Source organism: Psittacula echo, assembly GCF_963264785.1.
Source record: "Psittacula echo genome assembly, chromosome: 2".
NCBI lineage: Eukaryota > Metazoa > Chordata > Aves > Psittaciformes > Psittacidae > Psittacula > Psittacula echo.
This window is the reverse complement of record NC_137737.1, coordinates 72086029-72109068: the sequence shown is the minus strand read 5'-3', so window position 1 is coordinate 72109068 and position 23040 is coordinate 72086029. Positions and strand designations below refer to the sequence as shown.

Below are 23040 nucleotides of genomic sequence, written 5' to 3'. Positions count from 1 at the left end.
AGGTAGACAGTGACACTTACAAAAAGGATGAGCCTCTGAAAGTGACCTGGGAACCAAAAAAACTGTAGGGGCTTGTAGCTGTTGCCAGGCAAGAGTGAAGGCAGCTTGTCCTAATGATGGATTGCTTGTAATTAGCATACTAAAGACCACAATCTTAAACGGTTTGATCTGCTCAGGGGATAAACTGAACCTCTATGCTCATACAGTTAATTTCTTTATGCACTGGGATTTAAGACTGTCATTTACCCGTAAAACTTCTTAATCCCATGCAAACAAATGGTAATAGAGTGGAAAGACTGACACTTGAGCAGTCACTGAGCTCCCGCTGGCTGGAGTGAACACATGACACTGACCTGTCTTGAGGAAATCCCACTCATCCAGGCATAAGGCAGGAGGCCTTAACTTCCTATGTCTGTTTCAAGCCTGGTACCAGATCTACAGCTTTTTGCTATTTTCCTTACTACCTTCACAGCCCCCTTTCACCATCGCTCTGGCCAGCTGTGACTCAGATTGTACAGTTCTCTTCCACACTTGGAAAGCAGACACCAGGGAAAGTGGCCAGTCTTCTTGGCATTTTGTGAGCCACCAGTGAGAAGGTCGTGAGGAAAGTGAGACTAAAAGCTGTGGTGAATGAAGGCACTTAGGCCACTCCAGAGGTGGGTGGCCCCATGTAGTATGAGCACTTGCCCGGCAGCAGGCCCTGCAAGCAACATTGGTGAGGCAGGGTTAATGATTGCTGCCAAGTGCCCGCGGTTAGCATGCTGAAGGCATCTCCTTATGGGAGCTGCAGTCCCCAGAGCTGTCCTCACCGACGAAACTGTTCCAGGGAGCCTTTCTCCAGGCAGACCTGGAGTCACAGATGACCACCGTGTCTTCTATTTTCTCATAGTCTACGGAGCTTCTTGCTCCATGGGCAGATGTGCAGATGCTCAGGACTTGGCCCCTTGTATCCCCCACGGCAAGGATCTTCACTCTCAGCGGACACCTCGGGTGGAGCTGTGTAGAGGTGGGACTCTGCCTCTCACAGAGGTGCTCACTGGGCCGCACTGCAGCCGCGGCCTGGAGCTGACAGGGCTGACGCGCTGCCTGGCGGCGACAGGAGGAGAGAAAAGGGGAGGTGGGGCGGGTTCTACCCACCGAGGCCGCCCCGCCTCCCCTCCTCTCTCCTCTCCCCGCCGGGTCGAGCTCGGTGGGTAAGATGGTTCGGTGGAGCGCGGGTCGGGCCCTCCGGGTGCTGTTGCTGCCCGCTCGGGCCGCGCCGCTCATGCCCCGGGGACCGGCCGCCTGCTACGGGTAAAAACCACAGCGTTTCCTTCCTTCCTTCCTTCCTTTCATGGCTCCCTCGTCCCTCGCTTGGGGAAGGCGGTATTTGACAGGCCCGGGTGGGTGCCACCGCGGTGTGTGTGCGAACAGCATTTTAGCAGAGGGGGGTGTACACTAGATTTGGGGGGGGGGGGGGTGGACGGGGGGGAGGTGTGGACAAAATGGTGGCTTTGAGGTGCTTGCTTCTGGTTTCCCTGCGCTGCAAGGAGCTGTGCTAACAAGCTCCGCCAACCCTCTCGTCACTGCCTGTCACCCTCCCCTCCGCGAGTCCATTTACCCCTGCAACGCTGCCATCCTAAGGCGTTTCCTGGACGTCTCAGAGGCTGCAAAAAGAATGCGCATACGTAATGTATATAATACTGCTTATTCTGGAAATCATATTGAGGAAGTCAGACGTAATACCATGTATTTCCCCCACCCCCATCCACCGCACAGATAAAAACTAGGTTGTATGGTAGCACAGCTGGAACAGAAAAGTGATTCCCAGATTAAGCTGCACTTCACCTCATACTCTGTACGAGTGCAAGGCACAGTACAAGAGCTGCCTACTCTGCGTCTGTGCTGGCTTGGTAAACAGGCAGTATGTATCCAGTGCTTCCCAAGAGCTATAAAAATTAACATTACTAGTTCAGTTACAAAATACTGAGGGGGGATAAATTTGTTTTGTTTTAACATGTTTTCTGATTATGCCAACCAATGGGAAATGCAGTCCTTATGAAAACTTGACAGAAGTGATCATGCTAATGAGCTTACTGAAGTGATTTCGTATTCACAGAAACTTGGTGTATTGAAGACCAAATCTGCCTTAGGTGTAGCCACTTCCAGTACAGTTTCTCAGCACTTAAAAACCCAACTCATTTGTTCTTAGTCCAGAAAGTACTGAAAATACTCTCTATGTGAAACTTCTGGACTGGACTTCACACTAAGGCAAAATCCTAGAATAAAAAACCATCACAAGCTCAGCAAAATTCTCAAGCATCTGATCTTAATAATTAATCCTAAAAAAAAATGCAGAACTGTATAAAAACAAAAAATCTAGCATCTGAATCTGGAAAGCAGAATATACATCCCTTGTCTGTTGAAACTGCATGTTGGTAACTTTTTAAGAAAGGTAGCAAGATGGTGATTATTTCTGTTTTGTTAGGAACTTGAAATGGTTTTGGCAATTATTTATCTGAAGAAAAAAAATCACATTTCTGTAAAATTTAGCAAGAGCAAGGTGCTCATTTGCTGTGGTGAGAACTATGATAAAATAAAGTGTTGAAATGAATGATAAAACAAAAGACTCATAGAATGGTTTGGATTGGAAGGGACCTTAAAGATCATTCAGTTCCAAACCCCCTGCAGTGGGCAGGAACACCTTCCATTAGACCAGGTTGCTCAAAGCCCTGTCCAGCCTGGCCTTGAACACTACCAGGGATGGGGCAGCTGCAGGGCAGCCTGCTCCAGTAACTCGCCACAAGGTGAACACCATTTGCTTCAAAAGCTATAGAATCATAGAACAGTTAGGGTTGGAAAGGACCTTAAGATCATCTAGTTCCAACCCCCCTGCCATGGGCAGGGACACCTCACACTAACCCTTGTCACCCAAGGCTCTGTCCAACCTGGCCTTGAACACTGCCAGGGATGGAGCAGTCATAACTTCCCTGGGCAACCCATTCCAGTGCCTCAGCACCCTCACAGTAGAGAGCTTCTTCCTTGTATCTAACCCAAACTTCTCCTGTTCAAGTTTGAACCCATTACCCCTTGTCCTATCACTACAGTCCCTGAGGGCAAGTCCCTCCCCAGCATCCTTGCAGGCCCCCTTCAGATACTGGAAGGCTGCTATGAGGTCTCCACGCAGCCTTCTCTTCTCCAGGCTGAACAGCCCCAACTTTCTCAGCCTGTCTTCATAGGGGAGGTGCTCCAGTCCCCTGATCATCCTCGTGGCCCTCCTCTGGACTTGTTCCAACAGTTCCATGTCCTTTTTATGTTGAGGACACCAGAACTGCACACAATACTCCAAGTAAGGTCTCATGAGAGCAGTGGGGCAGGATCACCTCCTTCAACCTGCTGGTCACGCTCCTTTTGATGCAGTCCAGGATATGGTTGGTTTCTGGGCTGCAAGTGCACACTGAAGCCAGCTCATGTTAAATTTCTCATCAACTAACAACACCCCCAAGAACACCCCCAAGTCCTTCTCTGCCGGTCTGCTCTGAATCTCTTCCCTATGCTGTGACAGAATGAGGTTTCTCCTCCCTAGTATATTTCTTTCGATATGTTCCTGTGGCTGTATAAAGCTGTTTTTACATGTCCATTGTTGCACAGTCAAGATTTTTTTTTTCTCCCCTTTAAGTAATTTAAATACATTTGTAAAACCCAAGCACACTGATCACAACCGAATACTTCTCTGCTCCTGGTAACTTATTGAGTCTTCTGTGCACCCATGAAAGGTAAGTGGGCCATTTAAATCTCACTGTGTTGTTGTTATTACCTAGAAAAAGTAATTATTCTGTGTTCCTTGAAGGACCATGTAGTAATGAGAATTAACTCATTATGTTTTCCTGTGTCTCTCCCCTTCCCCCATCCCTAGTACTTCAATAACATCTGCCAAAGTCGAAGTGAATGGAGTCCACCTGCATTATCAGCAGACAGGAGAAGGAAGCCATGCAGTTCTTCTGCTTCCCGGAATGCTAGGTCTGGAGATTTTGTCTTATCTTTGTAGAGCAAACACCTCCTTCACCATTCGGTCTCAAACTAGAATGCACAAAACTATTTTGTAATATGTTCAACACCTGATTATGGAGCATTGTCATTAAAAAAAATTTTATTCATGCAATAGATAGGAGAAGGTGGAGTTACTGCAGTCAGTTTACAGTTTTTAAAGATTTCATTTATCTCACCAGGCACCTTTTATACAATGTCTTGACTTGTGTAGCAGTCACTTGTACTTTTGGATTTAACTGTGCAAAGGGGATGTCCAGCACAGGTGGCAAATAGCTAAAATACTCAAGGTGCAAAATAACAGAGGGGGGGAAATCAGGTCAGCTATATTTGTTACGCAGACTGAATTATGCATTCCTTTTTAGAAACTAGGGGCATTCCAATTCAGTTAATAGACATAATGCAGCACTTGCAGTTTATTATCATAGTGAAAGAGGCACAGTTGAGACTGACTTTTTGCTTAAAAATGTATTTTCATGTTTTAATTATTCAGGGCAACATCATTAAGATTCTCAATGGCTTTTTGAGATGGACAACAGGTTCTGCTAACTAAGTGGTATATCTGTCCATCGAGACCACTGCTTTTGATAACAACCTTTTAAAATTAACAGAGGCACTTTTTTTGTTTTTGTGGGTTCCTGCAGTTCTAAAGAACCAATCAGACTTACTAACTGTTTGTGGCAGGCTGTCAATAGAACCATGACTGTGCTCAGACTTGGGTTTATACTTAACTGAATTGCTGGATCAAGATGGTAGAATGTCAAGAACTGAAGAGCAAGAAACATTTGTTGTTTTTGGCAGCAACATTTTCAAGTCTTCATGAAGTGGTTCTTTCTTTCAAAGATTTCTCAAGCGCAGGGTGGAAGGAAGTTAATGGGGTGCATTAATAGTAACATATTTTAACCTCTTCATTTTAAATAGCTTTTTAAACTGGTAATTCTGTTGCCTATGCTAGCCTCTTAAGTACTAATAGTGTATTTCTTCAGTTGCAAGTAATGTTAGGTGCACATTGCTACTATGCAGTTAACACTATTACAAACAGTAATAGTTTGGCTTAGTATCTTTACCATTTTTCAGTTTATGGTGTAATGGTCTTACAGATTGAGGGCGAGCTTTACATTCTGATTGTCACATACTTCCCCCTTTGTACTGAGTTTTCAATATTATTTTCTACTATTTACAGTATTAACAGACTAACAAGTATGTTGGCAACAAAATAAGTGCTTTTAAATCAACAGAACTAATTAGTCTCGAGACTATTTGTAGGCTACATTAAAACAAAAGTGATGTTTCTCTTTCTAGATAGAAAAAACCTAAGAAAACACAGCATTCTAATCTACTTTCAGCCTTGTGGTTTAAGTTACAAAATATAGCATAACAAGCATGTGCATGCTAGTGCAGAGGTTCATACAAAGCCTATGTAAAAATATGTGATTAATATTTGTAAGATTGCATTGGTATTTTTCAGACAACCTGATATTTTGCTTCTGACTTGCTGTTAATTGATGCTGCAAGAGATCGTGCCAGGCTTATAGTCAGCTCACACAGCATTCTATACACAGCCTCTTTTATCGTTTAGACCAACTGATGGTAAGGAGGAGGTGTCTGAGGATGTTTCTCCAAGTAAACAAACAAACCCTAAATGCCCTTAAAAGGCCTTTTTAATGTAATAATGGATAACCAATGTGATATTTTATTTACATCATTTGAATGTATTAGATCCGAATAGGTTCTAATCAAGTGACGTGTGGTACTGTTACCACATGTCCATAATGCAGATAAGAAATTGCAGTCTTACCTTCTTCATGCTAAGCTATCATTCAAAGATAACTTAGTGCAATAGACTAGAGTATGTTATTTTTTCAGTCCTTTCAAGGTCTGAGCCATCAATAAAAGGAACTGTTCTGCATCAGAAAATTTGCTGTATTTGGCTTAATTTGGTAACATACATATTAGAAAATCAAAAGTTAGTTTTATGCTTTTGTGTCAACACTGTCTCCTCAGGCAACAAATCATTTAAAGCTCAGCTTTAAGCACCAATATTCTCATAGGAGTGTCTATTGAATAAGAACAACTGCCTCACACAGTGCTTTTCACTTACAAATTTCTTGCTAGTCAGTATATTCTTCTACTTTCAGTTTCACCTGTGCTGTCCAGATAAACAGCAATGACCATTGTGCTACTGCTTTAAATCTGTTACAGGTAAATCCCTATCCAGGTAACTCAGTTTAAGATTCTGTATTAAAGCATCTTTGTAGAGCCTAGGTTTTTGTGAGTTTACATACTTACATACCACAGATAGTTCTGAAGATTTTTATTATGGTACTTCCTGTCTGAGATTTGCAGTGGTTACAATTAGAGATACAGTGTACTTCAGCTGATAGATAATCTCTTTTCTTAAAATTAAAATACAAGTTTCTGCAGGTTTTCATTTAGAGTATGTCTACCATGTATTATAGTGGTTACTGTAATGGAAAAATTATGATGTTTCAGGGAGTGGTCAAACAGATTTTGGACCACAACTTAAGTCCATGAATAAGCAACTTTTCACAATTGTTGCTTGGGATCCTCGAGGATATGGACAGTCCATTCCACCATCACGAGACTTTCCTCCGGATTTCTTTGAGAGGGATGCAAAAGATGCTGTGGATCTTATGCAGGTAAATATATTCTCAGATTTTATTTTTATATATATATATATATATATATATATATTAGGCTTTTAAAGCTATTTTCTTTAAATTTAGAGGAGAAGAATACTGTTAAGCTGGTTGTTTCTAGCAAAGTTATGCAAAAGAGCACACAAATGAAGGCTTAAAACTGAGCAGATGCACACTATTCTGGAAAATATTTTCTTCTTCCATCTCTTCTGCAATACACATAGAGGTTCAGCAGTGGGAATTAATTATTAAACAATATGTTTTTATTCCAAGACCTGTCCCAAGAGGTTTGCAGCCAAGAACCATGTAAGTTTAGGTAAAGTGTGTATGAAAAACAAAGTCTGTGCTAAGTGGTTTAGCTGAAGGGATTATAGTAGTGAAAGGCTTTTAGAAAAATTTCTAGCTGATAGAATCTTGGCATTTTGCCTTGAGTAGCCCATTTTGAGAGACATTTTATTCTAAACATTAACTTGACACTTTGCATTTTAGAGCATGTTACCAAAATAACTTTTGTGGGAAATAAAAGAGCTCCTGTGACCATACCACACCTTAGTAATTAATACAGCTATTGCGATTAGAAAGGATATGACCCAAAGCTATTATTACTTCTCTATCTTGCAGAATTCTTTCTTTCAAATCTGTGTTTCTCTGTTCTTCTTTTATTCTTATTTCTCTGTTCCTCTTTTATTGTTATTACTTATGTAAGTGCCAACACTATTTTCTGGTTTAGTTTTAACTAATATTTTGGCTTTGTTACATTAAGCTATACAGTCTTTTTGGAGTTAAGAAAGTTGGCAGACCATTAAAATTCCAGAAATATGAGACAAGATTCAGACAGTCCAACTGTATTTCTGTCATAAGCAGTAACCTTGCAGAAACCCATCTGAAATTGGAAATGCAGCCTTCCTGGAGTATTCCATGCAGTGAAACAAAGTCAGTCTGACAGCAGACTCGGGATTAAGACACAGTTTTGCCCTCTAACCATAAGTGAAATCTCTCTGCACTGTAATGCACCAATTTCTTCTGCTACAGTAACAAAGAAAATAACGATGCTGCCATGGATAGGTGACAAACTTTCAGTCTAAATGGTTGTAACCCCCTTTACTGCCTCTGTTCAAATACTAATAAATGCAAAATAGAAAACAGACCTGTGCCCAAAGAGAATGTAAGCATGTAGCTTCCAGTTAAACAGGACAACAACCTACCAATCTCTAAAGCTGCCTAAACAAATAAGACGTAGCATCCTGTTTTTTTGAAGATGTTTATTGATATAAGCATATAATAACAAATTATTAAAATCTTCCCAAGCATGGGTAACTTACTTCTATTTTAGTGTAACATGAAGGATAGCACAAATCTCAAGGAATCATCCCAATTAGGATTTAGAGAATAAAACAGTCATATCTTCTTCAGAGGGCTTACAACAGTGTATGGTTTAGATACATCATCTGGCCTACACTTAGCAAAAAAATCCATCCATATAGGTGAGCCTTCAGAACCTTTATTCTAGGCTCCTTCGGATTCTGATGCCTCTGCTAGAGCTCTGAGTCCTGCAAGGTTTCTGTGAAGTAACAGAAAGCTGAAATTTTTCAGAGTATTTAGCGCTTTGATACATATGACACTGCTCTGTATCAACGTATGCATTCTGTGAAGGAGTTTTCTTGAAATAAAAGGAGTATAATGCAAATAAGTCCGCTTTGCTCCACTCAAAATGTCTAATGCTGGCAAAGGCCAATACCATTAAAACAATTATTATGGAAATAATTAGTGTTGATATTTAAGAAGTTCTTACTCTTGAGAGCTACCATCTTAGTGAAAGGATGAGCTTGGACTTCTCCAAGTTTTGGTAGGCCAACTGCAACCCTTACTTGTGATATACTCCCTGTGATCTAATGAAAGCACACAGTGCAGAGCACTGTTGTATTGCAACTCACTGTTGTAAGTTACTTCTGTCACAGCACATGTGATCTGTTGACTGCATTTCACATAGGTCTGAATGGAGGATGTGATTTCAAAAGAAATTTTGCTCACTTACAGGGGAAAGCCAGCACAAAAAAAATCACCCACAGACTGAGCTGTACAATCAGCTCTCAGGTTATTGCCAGTGTTAGGTAGAGGCCTGTACTGTAAGGACCTCAAGATTAAAGCAAGCAAACATGCATACCATATCTGACACATCTATTACATCACAGGTTTTTTTTGGAAAGCTGCAAAGGATAAATTAAATTCCTCCTGCTGGAAAGGCATCCTGAGAACCCAAAGAATACGTCAAGATAATGCCTAATAAACAAGAGAAATACTAGAGGCAAATGTATTTCAGCTGAAGCACTGGCAAAAACCCTGGTATGAAGAACAAGAATTTTAATCAGCTATTCCACCCATCAGCCAGCCCTGAGATCCATATTTTGCTATTGGTGATAGGCGAACAGCAGCAGCAACAGCAAATACTTCACCTTTACAAGCACTGCTGCCAACTCCTGAAACTTGCCTAAACACCAGTAACCCTTCAGCAGCATGATAGTGAAAGTGGGTCACGAAGTCTACTTTTTCAGCTGCTAAAAATAAAGTTTTTCTTTTATTGCTGTCAGCTCTTACGTTACATATCCTTTTCTTTCCCCTACCGTATTTCTTTTCTGCTCAGTAATTACAGCTTAGCATAGTGAAACATAATATTGCACGATGCTACAGTAAACCTAATACCAAGGAAGAAGCCAAAACCAGAAAAGCCTTGTAATGATAAAAGTTTGCTAGATATCAAGCTGACTGATAAGGTTATGCCTCACTTCAGTGTTTACAAGCAGACTAGAATCTGCTTTTTCTCCCTCTGTAGTTGTTTCTCTCATTGCCTGCATTTTTGTTTTCTTCTGTCCAAAACAAAAAAAAAAAAACCACCAAACCAGGCCTGGACTTATGACAGCAAAACACCAAGCACCAACACAACTCATCCAATTCACTTGCTTTTTTTCCTCTGAAAGTACATCTTCCTTAATCACATCTAAAAAGCTGTAATTTCTGACACCCCCACCCAAACAAACGAAACATACACCTGCTTTGAAACTTTGTGTTTGTTTGCAAGTGTTCACAAGCTGAGGCTTCTATATACAAAACTGCAAACACTGCTTAACCATTGAGTATCACCCCTGCACAACTTTCAGATGCATTTGCTCCCTCCCGAGTGCGTTTACCTTCCCCACTCTTAGCACACTGAACGTCACAGAAACAAAATCCTCTCTTGAGTCCCCAACTGGTCCTCTCTACCACAGATTGCAGTATATGAGGAAATGAGCATTTCAAATTCTAGTGGAAAGCATTGTACAAGTCAGAATGAATTAAGCCCTTGCTTGTCATATTTTTTGCCCTAAGTCTTCCTTTTTGAGGAGGAGGGATTTCATTTTTAATGTTTTGAATTGCAATTCAGCATGAAGTAACTGCTAAAACGTACACTTAAAGACTTCAGAAAATGTGAATTGGGAACTAAAATTTGATACAATCCTGTAGCAATTTTTGTTGTTGTTGTTGTTGTTACAGAACAGACTGATAAATTAATAAATAACATCTATCAATCTTAAACTTGTCTTTTTCTTAAATTCATCTGGGTCTTGGATTACCTACCGTCCCACACTGTGGTAGTCTTTGCCTACTTTATATTAAGAGAATCCACAGATTCTTGATACCATCAGGATCTCTGAAAATGTCTTTACTCTCAGTTGTAAATAGATATTTCTTTATTTTAAGAGACCTTTTTTAAATACAGCAGGAATCTAATATGGCTACTGCCTGTTTCTGTAACTAGTTGTGCAAGATTGGAAGGGCGGGTATAGTTTCTTGTTTTCTAAATATTTGACCTTTTCTTCAGTATTTTTGTGTAGCAGGAAGCATATTTGTTCTGATGATGAAAGCTAACTATAGATTAGCTATGTAGTGTTGTGTCTAAATCTGTACAGTTAATTTTCAAGAATTATTTGATACTTGCTTGTAAAACCAGCTGATGATTTGCATATAATTTTCTTAAACAAATCAAGGCATTGAAATTTAAGAAGTTCTCTTTGCTGGGGTGGAGTGATGGTGGAATTACAGCACTCATTGCAGCTGCAAGGTATCCAACTCTTATCCACAAGCTGGTTGTCTGGGGAGCAAATGTCAGCGTTACTCAAGAGGATGTGAGAATTTATAATGGTATGTACAAACTGAATATCATATCCTAAATAAATTATTTTCATTTCTTCTTGACCTAAGAAACTTAGTCCTATAATAACTAAGTGGCTACAGAGTTGGGGACGCAACAAAACTAAAGGAACAGGACACAAAATTCACTAAGTTGCTAAGTATAGGGATAGATTAAACTGTTAGTGAGAAATTCCCTAACAATTACTCTAGTGGTAATATGATAGAATTTGTAACAAGTCTTTCCTAACTTACACCACTGAAATAGCATAAGCTTATCAGTAGTTTTCAGCAAATCAAATTTTTATTACTGTAACAAATTCCTAAAACTGAATACCTAATAATATTACTGACCCTAGGCTTAATTTCTTTTCTCACATCTTGCACAACCTTCAGACAAGGTCCACAGAAAATCACTGGTCTAGCACATAACAGCTTTTGCCTCTAGGGCCTGTATATTACAAGAGCAGTAAGAAAACAAGCTCCTAACTTACCATTTGAGTTCAGGAAGTAAATGAATCATGCAAAACGTCCCAGGATGCCTTTCTAATTTACATTCCTTTAAAGTTAATTATTGTGGTTACAAAACCTTTCCAAAGTAAAAAAAAAAAAAAAGGGATTTCTGATGCTTGTTCCACTTACATGAAATAGAATCGGATCACTTGTCACTCTAAAGGAAAATAGCAAAAACTGCTAGTGAACTCAGAAAGGGACCATATTTCCTCTTGCAATTAGAAATTAAGAGTTAACTGTGCACACTCTCAACAAATGTCACCTAGTATAGTTTCATTTTAGTGATTGGAGTTTGATTTATACCAGTTGTGAAATCGAGCTGGCTGGCTTCAGCAAATTACAGGTGTAAATACATATTGCACAAGTGTACTTACCTATACTAAAGCGCTTTCAGTGGTAGTAGTATACTTTTTAGTTCAATAAGAAAAGTTATTTTTAGTTCTGTAAAAGTGCTGCTTTATTCTTTAGATGCTTTTATATTGATATAATTATAAAATGCGTATCAGTTAGCATTAACCAATAGGCTAAAATGTAAAAAACAAAACCAAAACAAAGCAAACAATCACACCCCCCTCCAAACAAACAAAAAGGAGAAATGAAAAAAGAAGTCTTACCTTACACAGGGCACACACAGCAGTGCTGACCTTTGGCCTCTTCATGGACTGTTGCTTTCAGTCTCTCTCTCTGTGATGGTGCTCAGAGAGTACCAGCACAAACCTCGACAGCTGGCCCACCAGTGCACCTCAGCTGCATGGTAGCAGAGAAAGGTATTTGCTTGGTAGCCTGCGTCCTTTCAATATTGGCTTCCCCAACCCCTCCCCTTTTTAAATTAAGGCTAGCCACAAAGATAAAACTGCAGTTTCTAGAAGAGAAACAGCTGTTCAGTAACAGATTGCCTGGGGTGAGTAAACTCATTTCCGATCAGATGCTGTTATAAAACACTTTCAGTCACTGCTACCTTGCTCATTTGGCTGAGCAAGTTGTGTTTGTTAATTAACACCTCACTCCTTTCTTCCCTTAATTCCCATTTGAAACCAATTAAAAGCTCATCTAGTAGCATATATTGCTGTTTGACAACCTAGTACTCAGGTCTCTTTCAGGTTCTCTGCTATCCCAACATTATTTTGTGCTTTATCAATAGAGACTTGTAGAGCTGAAATACAGTTCAGTGAAAGTCACCCTTGTGGGTATCTGGTTTGTGAGCAGTACTGAACTTCTGAGAGGAAAAGTTTGTAAACCTGATAAATAAATACCTAGAATGTCAGATTATTTGTGCAGCTTTAGCCATCCTGCCATGAGTCACAGGACTCTACTGAGTTGCTTGTTTTCCTGTAAGACTATGGCAAATGTACCATGATGTCAGCCTGCTGGAATGTGTTAGTAAGAGCTATCTTCCTCTGAATATCTGAATACTGACAGAAGCCATGGAAGAACTTCCATCCATAAGCCAAAGAAAAAGGCTGAAGGATATAAAAAGGAATTGCCGGCTCTGGCACACTGTTGTAAAACAGCCCCCATTTTATACAAAAGTACCTCCTTAAACTCCTCTTCTGCAAGCCTTCCAAAAAGAAACATCAGAAGTTCTAGAACCAAGTCCTTTGATTATTGGGCATGGGGTTTTTTTCTGTTGTTCCTTTTAACCTTGTAATAACAAGAGGCTCTTCTGCAACTCAGAAATACTCCAGCAGAGATTGTAAAACTACTTTTTTTTATACCCTTTCTATACTATGAACTATTCAAAACCATTCAGTACAGCTTCTAGTTTGAAATACACATCTGCAATTTAGTTTGAAAATTTACTTATGTCAGTATTGGGTTATACCTTCTTACTGGGAAGGACTTAACATATTTCAATGTTATTTTATGCAGGCATCAGAGATGTTTCAAAATGGAGTGAAAAGGTCAAGAAACCACTGGAAGAGATGTATGGGCATAAGTACTTTGCAAAAACTTGCGAGGCTTGGGTAGATGGAATATCTCGCTTTGCTGAAAATTCAGATGGTAAGGCTTTTACAATGTTAAACTGAAGCAATTATAGTAGCAGCCAGTTCTGGATGAAAAAACTAACAGTACTCCTAGCAGCCAGTAAAAGAAGGACTCTGAGTATGGCATTAAAAGCTGGGTCTGACTCACACTCATAAATAAAGCAGTTATTTTGTAGATTATTCACAGAACCAGCAAGGTACAGGAGGAAAACACATTTATGGGAAGCATTAGTTGATGCGTCTCTCTTCTTGTTCCACCACAAAACAACATTATTAAATCATTGCTTTTGTACAGACTGAACAGGAGGGATTCTGCTCAAGCTTTTTTCTCCTCTCTCAGTGTCAAAGGGTTAGCTCTTAATGACAATGTTAAGATATCCCAAAAGAGAGGTGTGATCACTCCAGTTTCTGCAAACAGGAGCTGAAGCAGAATTTCAAACCTAGTGTATACAAGTTAAAAAAGTAGGAAGTTCAGATTTGGGGAACTCAAAATTAACAGAACACATTCAAAACCCAATATTTACACAGCTTAGGTGTTTAAAAATAAAAATTAAAAAAAGAGTAGTTAAACTAGACAATTATTAAATGTTTATCTTTGAAGATTTCTACAATTACTCTACATAGACTTTTGCAGCCAAGGATACCATGAGTAATAACCTGCAGTTCTGTTTTAATTCAGAGGAAAAATGCTTTTAATTTGCCTAAAGCAGAAATACATAATGTACCCAATACATAAAACAAAGAGCCTGTAATTCTTTTATATGCATTTTCCCTTAGCTCTCAGAATGAAAGACAGGAGGTGACATATGTTAACAGCAGGTATTACACGGAAAACATTCCTTTGATTCTTATTTTTTTCCAGAAAGTTTTATATGGGATCAGCAACATGCTATTACAATTTCTCCCAGTAGAGTGATGTAACAAATTATGATTGAATTTTATTTTAGCCTTTCTAGAATATATCTCCTTAAAACTAGTTTATTCTTAAGTCCAAAGCCCAGGCTGGTGAAACTCTGGCTGTGATATCTTTTTACTGTCTGCACATACTTCAGACACTCTGGAAGCATGTAACAAGAAGCTGAATTACCTAGATGCTGTAACTGGGTCAGATATTGGGAGAAGTCTATAACATTTGCTAAAAAGATAAGTGATTATCAGGCTACATGTTCTTTTCCAGACATAGCCTTGGGAGGGCAACTTTAGACTACAAGCAAGCCTCCCTGGAATTAAAGACATGCTGCACATAAATTGCAGATGTGGCAAATACAAGAAAAGGGGTTAGTAAAACGCATCAGAGAGAAAAGGAAGACAGCAAAGCCTTTGTTGGTCAAAAACTCAGCTCAAGTTCTTTTTGAGAAATAGACTATTCGCCCTAAAGGGGAGAGCTTTCAGTGTGAAATGCCGTAAGAGATGAACTTTTAGAAGGTGCTACACTTAGTAAAACTAAGTTGCATAAAGCTGCAAAATTCAAGATTCTTCTCACTTTTCTGTGGTTTTGGAGTAAATATAATCTAGTGGGTATAGTACAAAACAGTTTCAGGACTGGAACCTAGGAAATAATAGTTTGGCTGCCAACTCTGTCCTTGGGTAAATAACCTAAACTTATTTGTTACGTGTTCTGAAAAATAGTCAACATTTATGCAGATGTTTTAGAACGGTGGGTGAAATGTTCTAAATTAAAATATTTAACCAGTAGAACTGCAAGACTATATAAATAACCAAACAATTGGGAAAATTGTGGAACAATATATGACTTTAGAGCTAAGAGAAGTGTGCATATATGAGCATTAACTGTAAACTGTTCGTAGCTGCAAACAGACAACTACAAATAGCACAAAGTTAACTCAAAGATAAATGGAACATAAAACTCGTTGAGTCTGTTTTGGCCAAAGATTCTCTTGTGAGAGCATGGGAAGTGAGGCAGTTTGGGAACTAGATTACTAAGGAATGAGGAAAAAAGAAAGGAAAATAGAAGTCTTTAAGAATATAAGTTACTTCTCATGAGATTAAAGAAAGCCTTAAATTGAGGTTTTGTAAGGTGAATGGGCAGAGAGAATAATCTTTGACTAGTTTTAGTACAATTTGTATTAAATGGTTATTCACTGCAGACAGCAAGGGGTCTAGACGATAGCATAGGCATGAATACAACCTAAGGTTATTTGTTGGTAAAAGTAGCAAAGGTTGTAACCTGATAACCAATGTAACAAAATGTAGCATTAACATGAAGGCAATAAGACTAAGGCTGAAAAGAACAAAGCCAGGAGAGAGATGCATGTATTTACTTTGAACAGTCAAAGAGAGCCTGGGGGGAATGTGCTAGACTACTGCTTCATTCTATCTAGCCTTTGTGCTGGCATCCATTAATGAAACAATTTCTAGTGAAGTAACATTTTGGAGAAAGAAACATTAATTATAGTCCTGATTACATAGTTCTATAAATTCACTGCATGCTGTGCACAAAGAGGGGCAATAGCTAGAATCCAGTGAAGTTCACAGACCTTTACGGAAGCAGTTTCAGCCTTTCACACTATTTTAAAACAAAGCGTGATCTTCATTTATTTTCTCCTTAGGTAATATCTGCCAAGAGTTGCTGCCAGATATTAAATGTCCCACATTTATAATTCATGGTGAGAAAGACCTTTTGGTTCCACAAGCTCATGCAGAATACATTCATAAGCACGTCAAAGGCTCTCGGTAAGTTATATGATAGAGTAGTTATAAACCATTGTTGCAGAAATGAAGCAGTTCAAACCCACAGTGTAAAACAAAAAGAAGTATTTGAACAAGTTGTCTCTGCCATAAACAGAGCTATTCTAAACTTCCCTATAAAGTTACAATGCAAAGAACGCAGCTGGATTTTTCTTACAATATAGAAAGTATAATATTTGAATAAGCTGCTTCTTAAAGTCCTCCAGGAGAAATCAAGCAAGATCCTTTTCCTCTTGCCGCTTCATATGCAGAACCAGTCCCTAACGTTTATTGAAAAAAGCAAAATTCTTCTGTTTCTGTTAGGGTCATTGCATTCCTTTTGCTGCAAGAGACCTTGTTTCTATCCCTGTCAGTAGACCCATGAACTTAAACCCTATGAGTGGAGAGAGACTCCCAGTTATTAGAGGGAAGCACAGAATACTGATGTCTGTTCTGCCTTGTTGATATGAACAATCACCTCAAAAGTTGTTTTTTTTCCAAATGTCCCAGGAATTTTCAGTGAAAAAATGAGTTATAGCCCCACTGCTCATAAAAATGCATCATGCCACAGGAAAGATGAGAACAAGAGATCTTTCTGGCAATCACATACAAGTGTTTTATGGCATGTCTGCTAGTTAATTACTCCCACATGCCCTGATCAGAGCTCCTATAATCCTGTTAAGTCTCACTGAGCTCTGAAATGCTCCAGAGGCTAAGGCAAGTCAAAAAAAAAGCAGGCAGTGATCTGATAGCTTCTATTTGGAAGACAAGCCAAAGAGTAAACTGTTAGAAGTTGGTATCCAATAAAATGTAAATTGATTCTTTGCCATGTCTTTCTGCTGAAGTGTTCCCCTCTGTATTTTTCAGAAATCAGACTAATGGTATTCTCAGAAATTAATACTTAGGTACAGGGTCCCATTCTTCTCTTGTTGCACTGGAAATGACATGGGCTATTGTAAAGCAGAAGAGAAACCTTAAATTTAGCATATTTTCATTAGCACATGCTTTTACTATGAAAAAAGAAAGCAAGCTTTTCTTGCTTTTATTTGTATCTAGCAGTAAAGTAGAAAAAAAGTTTTTGACAATTGTAGTGCTAAACATTGCTTGTTTCTGTCATGGTAAGAGTGGGCCATGATTCTGCATTTGCACAACTAGAGCTGAATAGCATTGCCGTGGCTTAACAGCAGTAGCAAATAGCATATGCAGTGTTATAGGTTTGTGCACCTCCGTGCTGCTTGGTCTTTGAAGAAACAGACAATGTAATGCAGACAGAAGTACTAGAAGAGCTGGACATGTTAACACACTATTGTTCTTCTCCATAAGACAAAACAAAACTGGTCACCACCAACAGGGGAGAGTTAGGTTAGATATAATTCTTTACTATGAGGATGGTGAGGCACTGGAACAGGCTGCCTACAAAAGTGGGAAGTGCTCCATCCCTGGCAGTGTTCAAAGCCAGGTTGGACAGAGCAACCTGGTTTAGGGTGAGGCATCCCTGCCCATGGCAGGGGGTTGTAACTAGATGATCTTAAGGTTCTTTGCAATCCAAACCATTTAATGATTCTATGAAAAGAACAAAGATACCCCTTGCTGTACTGGGGCTTAGATGACATGAAGACAATACAGAAAAGTATCAGTCAAGTTGGCTTTAGCTCTGTTGAAATTGTTTAGTATGCAGCAAGATCAAATAATTTGTTTCCCACACACATGTGAAGAAATGGTAAAGGTACATACCTGCTGTATAAAGTTTTTCCCAGATAGGAAGCAATGGCAAGTAGCATTTTAGGCATGCCACACTCATATCAGTATTACAAAGATTTAGCCTTCTTCACAGATAGCTATAACAAAAGTTTAGAAGTCAAAAATCCTGGCTTCTCTCTTTACTTTAATGGCTGAATGTGTTAGTTTTAGATTGGTTTGGTGTGGTTTTTTTGGGGTTTTTTTTTGGGGTTTTTTTTTTTTTTTTTTTTTTTGCAGACATGTTACACAAAGTTCAAATACTAACTAAGTTTCTGTGGTGACATGACACCTAAATTTCCGTAGTGATCTCATCAATGCATTCACTGCCCAGCATAACCCCTCTTCTCCAAAAGAAGAAAGAGAACTCGGGTACTTCATATACCTTTTGAAGATGCATCCTGCTCACATAACTTTTGGAATCTTATCTTCTTTGCTCACCTTCAGAAAGGTTCCTAGAAAATGGGTCTAGGACACAAAAAAATTGGTTTTAAGCTTACTTTTATCCTCCCCAAAGTGGGGCGAGTAGTATGTACTTCTTGCTTCAACTGTTGCTATGATTCATATTCTGAACCACATATGGACAATACTTAAGACTTACTTCAGTTCTGTACTTCGGTAACCAAGAGCAAGGAAAAGGCAACAAGTATTATAATTACCTAAGCTCACAGAATAAAACATATATTCAGTGTCTGATTTTCTCTTTTAAGGCTGCTTCTGATGCCAGAAGGAAAGCATAATCTACACCTTCGTTTTGCAGAGGACTTCAACAGACAGGTGGAAGACTTCCTACGCTGACCAGAGTACGAAACAACTTGGAGGTGTTTCTTTTTGCTTTGTTGGAGAATTCTAGTAGGCTTTCAATTTTCATTCAAGTTACAGGAAGGTTTGAATCCTGTAATTAAAAAAATGTGAAAGATATTCGCATGAAAATCATAATTTTGATAATATGTAAGCCTCCCAGTAGATCAGAGTGCACCACTGTGCTGCAAGATTTGACATGTTTTTAAATTTACTTGTGTTAAGAAAGACAGAAAACATTATCTACAATACATGCCTTTATGTGCTCTTAACATTAAAGGGCAAAAACATTGTAATAACTGGGATTTAGAGTTGTTACATTGAGAAATTTGTCAAAGTTACAAGAGCTGAGAGGATAACTGGGTACACTGTTTCTAGAGAGCATGCTTCACCACCACTATCAGAAAGAAGTCGCTCAGTACACGTGCCTGCTTTACAGAAGTTCCTTGAATACTATGGGACTTAAGCCTCATCCTCCTCTCCCTCCTCTTCAAATTCCCCCTGCTCATCAGCAGTGGCATCCTGGTACTGCTGGTATTCGGAGACCAGGTCATTCATGTTGCTCTCTGCCTCCGTGAACTCCATCTCATCCATGCCCTCACCGGTGTACCAGTGCAAGAAAGCCTTGCGCCGGAACATGGCCGTGAACTGCTCCGAGATCCTCTTGAAGAGCTCCTGGATAGCCGTGCTGTTGCCAATGAAGGTGGCAGACATCTTGAGGCCGCGCGGGGGGATGTCGCAGACGGCCGTCTTCACGTTGTTGGGGATCCACTCCACAAAGTAGCTGCTGTTCTTGTTCTGCACGTTGAGCATCTGTTCGTCCACCTCCTTCATGGACATGCGGCCCCGGAAGATGGCGGCCACCGTCAGGTAGCGCCCGTGGCGCGGGTCGCAGGCGGCCATCATGTTCTTGGAGTCGAACATCTGCTGGGTGAGCTCGGGCACCGTCAGGGCTCGGTACTGCTGGCTGCCGCGGCTGGTGAGCGGCGCGAAGCCCGGCATGAAGAAGTGCAGCCGCGGGAAAGGCACCATGTTGACCGCCAGCTTGCGCAGGTCAGCGTTCAGCTGGCCGGGGAAGCGAAGGCAGGTGGTCACGCCGCTCATGGTGGCCGACACCAGGTGGTTGAGGTCCCCGTACGTCGGGGTGGTCAGCTTCAGGGTGCGGAAGCAGATGTCGTACAGGGCCTCGTTGTCGATGCAGTAGGTCTCATCCGTGTTCTCCACCAGCTGGTGCACAGAGAGGGTGGCATTGTAGGGCTCCACCACCGTGTCCGACACCTTGGGAGAGGGCATGACGCTGAAGGTGTTCATGATGCGGTCGGGGTACTCCTCACGGATCTTGCTGATGAGCAGGGTGCCCATCCCAGAGCCCGTGCCGCCACCCAGGGAGTGGGTCAGCTGGAAGCCCTGCAGGCAGTCGCAGCTCTCCGACTCCTTCCTCACCACATCCAGGACAGAGTCCACCAGCTCAGCGCCTTCCGTGTAGTGCCCCTTGGCCCAGTTGTTGCCAGCCCCGCTCTGACCTGCGGGGCACACCAGAAGCAAGGTGCCCCGTTAGTAGCGCCCCAGGCAGGAACGCAGATGATGCCACCTCTCCTGCCCCACAGCCTGCACCCCTCACTTCCATCCCCATCGTGCTACTGGCATTCAGGTCCCCCAGGGTCACCTGCATGCTTGCTTTGACTCTTTTCTGTGCACAGAGCTCCCAGTCTGGGACTCCTCCATCCCACATTCACTCACCAAAGACAAAGTTGTCAGGCCGGAAGATCTGTCCAAAGGGGCCGGAGCGCACGGAGTCCATTGTGCCAGGCTCCAGGTCCACCAGGATGGCACGGGGGACATATTTGTTACCTGCAGGAGGAACCAGCATCAGCATTAGCCCTACAGTTGGCAGCCAGTGTCACAGGACCCCTGCTGTGCTCCATTCCACCTCCCTGCATTTCACTGGAGACACACTGTCTAGATCAAGACTACTGTGTTATCAGAGCCATTCTGAGAACAAAGCTCTCTTAGAGGAGTCACTGGCAGGTGACAGCTCTTGTTCAGGGATTTTTCCCAGCCTTAGTGAGCTGGCATGCCTGCCCCATTTATTTAAAGGCATCTGATGAAGCAGACACACTTACCAGCAGCTTCATTGTAGTAGACATTGATCCTTTCCAGCTGCAGGTCACTGTCCCCGTGATAGCTGCCTGTGGGATCAATGCCATGCTCATCGCTGATGACCTCCCAGAACTAGAAATATTTGGAGAACAGCAGTTGTTAACCACAGCTGGCCAGTGCCAATCACACACACCAGCACAATCTGTACATGCCATTTCCTGACCACTCCCTTGCATAGCAGAGCAGCTGCCCTGGAGGAAGGTGAGGCAGCACAGGCAGCCTTCCCTGACCACAGCAGCTGAAGGCAGGCTGGCAGCTGAGCACCAACATGTGAGTTAATTCTTTTATTGCTTATATCCAAAGGATGGCAGTGCCCAGGTATCTCAGCTTAGTCTTCTCCCATTGTCTAGCAGGGGCATAAGACACTCTAGGCATTACAAGAAGATGACAACACCTGTAACAACCTCGGTGAGGGGGCTCTCCATAGCACTGAAACACCTCTTGCTCCCTCAGCGGCCCGCACCAGTGAGACGGGGAAGAAAGGGAAGCAGCAGGTCGGATGTCGCGGCTGCTCGCAGGAAAGCGGGGCGGGCAGCGACGGACCTGAGCCAGGGCACAGCCCAGCCGGCGCCAAGCACAGAGAATGGTCAGACTGCCGGACACGGGAGCAGGAGCCGCGATGCTTTATCAAGCCCCAGGCTACTCTTCCGATGGGGACGGGCGGCGTGCGACCCCGGGGCCCCACAGTCCCACACCGGGAATCGCCCCCTCTCCGGCCCGTACCTTGGCTCCGATCTGGTTTCCGCACTGCCCGGCCTGGATGTGCACGATCTCACGCATGGTGCCGGTGTCCGCTGCTGCTCCGTAATCACACCGCCCTCCGGCCGCTCCCGCACTCTCCACTGCAGAGGCCGCGCCCCGCGCCCCCCCTTAAATCGGGCGCCGCGCCCCGCCCCGCCGGTGACTTCATGCGGCGGAGCCAATGGGCGCACGGTGTTCGGGCGGTGCTCTGGCTCTGTCTCCCACTGCTGGGGGCTCCGTGCGGGTGCGGGAATGGGAACGGCCGCCGGGCAGCGAGAGCCGGGACCCTCAGCAGTTAGAGTGCGGCCGGCGTGGGGCGCTGGAAGGGGCTCGCCCTCAGCCGGTGAGAGGGAGAGGAGCCGGAGCTGCACAAGGCATGGTGCGTGTCGGGCCGAAAAAGTGGAAAATAAACCCAAAAACTCCAACCCCCCAAACTCCTCTTTGTGCACCTGTTGGGAGTTCATCCCATTACTTTCTTTGTCTCTGCTGTGTTGCAGCAGCAAAGCATGTGCTGCTGTGTTTTTAGCACCCGTGAAACCTGTGTTTCTAGCTCAGGCCTCCATAATCATGTTTTGGTATGTTTTAAGCCCAAGAATCATCTCTCCATATCTCAGGCACCTGTAGCACATGGGGACTGGGTGGCTGCGATAGACCCCACAGCCATGCTCAAGCAGCACAACCCTGCTTCAGATTGTGCTGCCAAACCTGTATGTGTAGAGCTCTGACCTCAGGAATGCAGAAGGCTGCCATGAAACTTCATGCTGCTACTAAAGAATGGCTTTTTCTGGAAGTGATCTGGCTGTGATATGAGTTGGAACACACATAGGAATGGGATAAGTGCACGTCAAGGGATGACAGTCTCCCCCTCTGCTCTGGTGAGACCCCACCTGGAGTACTACATCCGGCTCTGGAGTCCTCAGCACAGGAAAGACATGGACATGTTGGAGAGGGTCCAGAGGAGAGATACAAAAATTATCAGAGGGATGGAACACCTCTTCTATGAGGAAAGGCTGGAAGAGCTGGGGTTGTTCAGCCTGAAGAAGAGAAGACTCCAGTGAGACCTTATTGTGGCCTTTCAGTTCTTAAAAGGGGCCTATAAGAAGATGGAGAAAGACTTCAGCAGGCCCTGTTGTAATAGGATGAGGGATGATGGTTTTAAAGAGGGGAAATTCAGGCTGGATGTGAGGAAAAAATTCTTTGCAATGAGGGTGGGAAAACACTGGCACAGGTTGGCCCGAAAGGTAGTGGATGTGCCATCCCAGGAGACCTTCAAGGCCAGGCTGGATGGGGCTCTGAGCGGCCTGATCTAGTTGAAGATGTCCCTGCTCATTGCAGGAGGACTGGACTAGATGACCTTTGAAGGTCCTTTCCAATCCAAACCATTCTATGATTCTATGGTAAGTTATGTGCTGTCCTACCAGACACCTGCCACACATCTCATTTTGGAAGATTTTGGATCCTGCTCCCAGCATGTCTGCTTGTTCTGTCATAGAAATAAACTGAACAGATATATATGGCAGATGACTGAGAGAGGAGTGACAAGTTCAAGAACAACAGTAAGAACA

General features: G+C 42.2%; 2 protein-coding genes across 4 annotated transcripts; one reads left to right on the top strand and one right to left on the bottom strand.

The window, feature by feature from the left end:
• The first annotated feature begins 1161 nt into the window (after positions 1–1161).
• Positions 1162–18825, top strand: BPHL (biphenyl hydrolase like). The gene is made up of 7 exons (XM_080610249.1): positions 1162–1293; positions 3896–3999; positions 6520–6686; positions 10709–10862; positions 13233–13364; positions 15919–16042; positions 18484–18825. The coding sequence occupies exons 1-7, from the start codon at positions 1199–1201 to the stop codon at positions 18569–18571; spliced, it is 864 nt and encodes a 287-aa protein (XP_080466375.1). The 5' UTR covers positions 1162–1198; the 3' UTR covers positions 18572–18825.
• A 211-nt stretch (positions 18826–19036) lies between these two features.
• On the bottom strand, positions 19037–21514 carry LOC308217760 (tubulin beta-1 chain; the record flags this gene model as incomplete). Of its 3 annotated transcripts, XM_080611103.1 has the most annotated exons (4): positions 19037–20097; positions 20315–20425; positions 20698–20806; positions 21458–21514. In XM_080611103.1, 4 exons carry the CDS (start codon positions 21512–21514, stop codon positions 19037–19039), a joined length of 1338 nt encoding a protein of 445 aa, XP_080467229.1. The 3 variants fall into 3 exon arrangements, with proteins under 3 accessions (XP_080467229.1, XP_080467230.1, XP_080467231.1); XM_080611104.1 differs by lacking the exon at positions 20315–20425; XM_080611105.1 differs by lacking the exon at positions 20698–20806 and having other exon boundaries at positions 20315–20420; positions 21476–21514.
• Positions 21515–23040: the final 1526 nt, after the last annotated feature.

Excerpts from the sequence above, each read along its gene's own strand:
- BPHL (XM_080610249.1), top strand. The coding sequence starts at position 1,199 with ATGGTTCGGTGGAGCGCGGGTCGGGCCCTCCGGGTGCTGTTGCTGCCC. Across the intron at positions 4,000-6,519 it reads TCTGCTTCCCGGAATGCTAG|GGAGTGGTCAAACAGATTTT; the intron begins GTCTGGAGATTT and ends ATGATGTTTCAG. Across the intron at positions 13,365-15,918 it reads CTTTGCTGAAAATTCAGATG|GTAATATCTGCCAAGAGTTG; the intron begins GTAAGGCTTTTA and ends TTTTCTCCTTAG.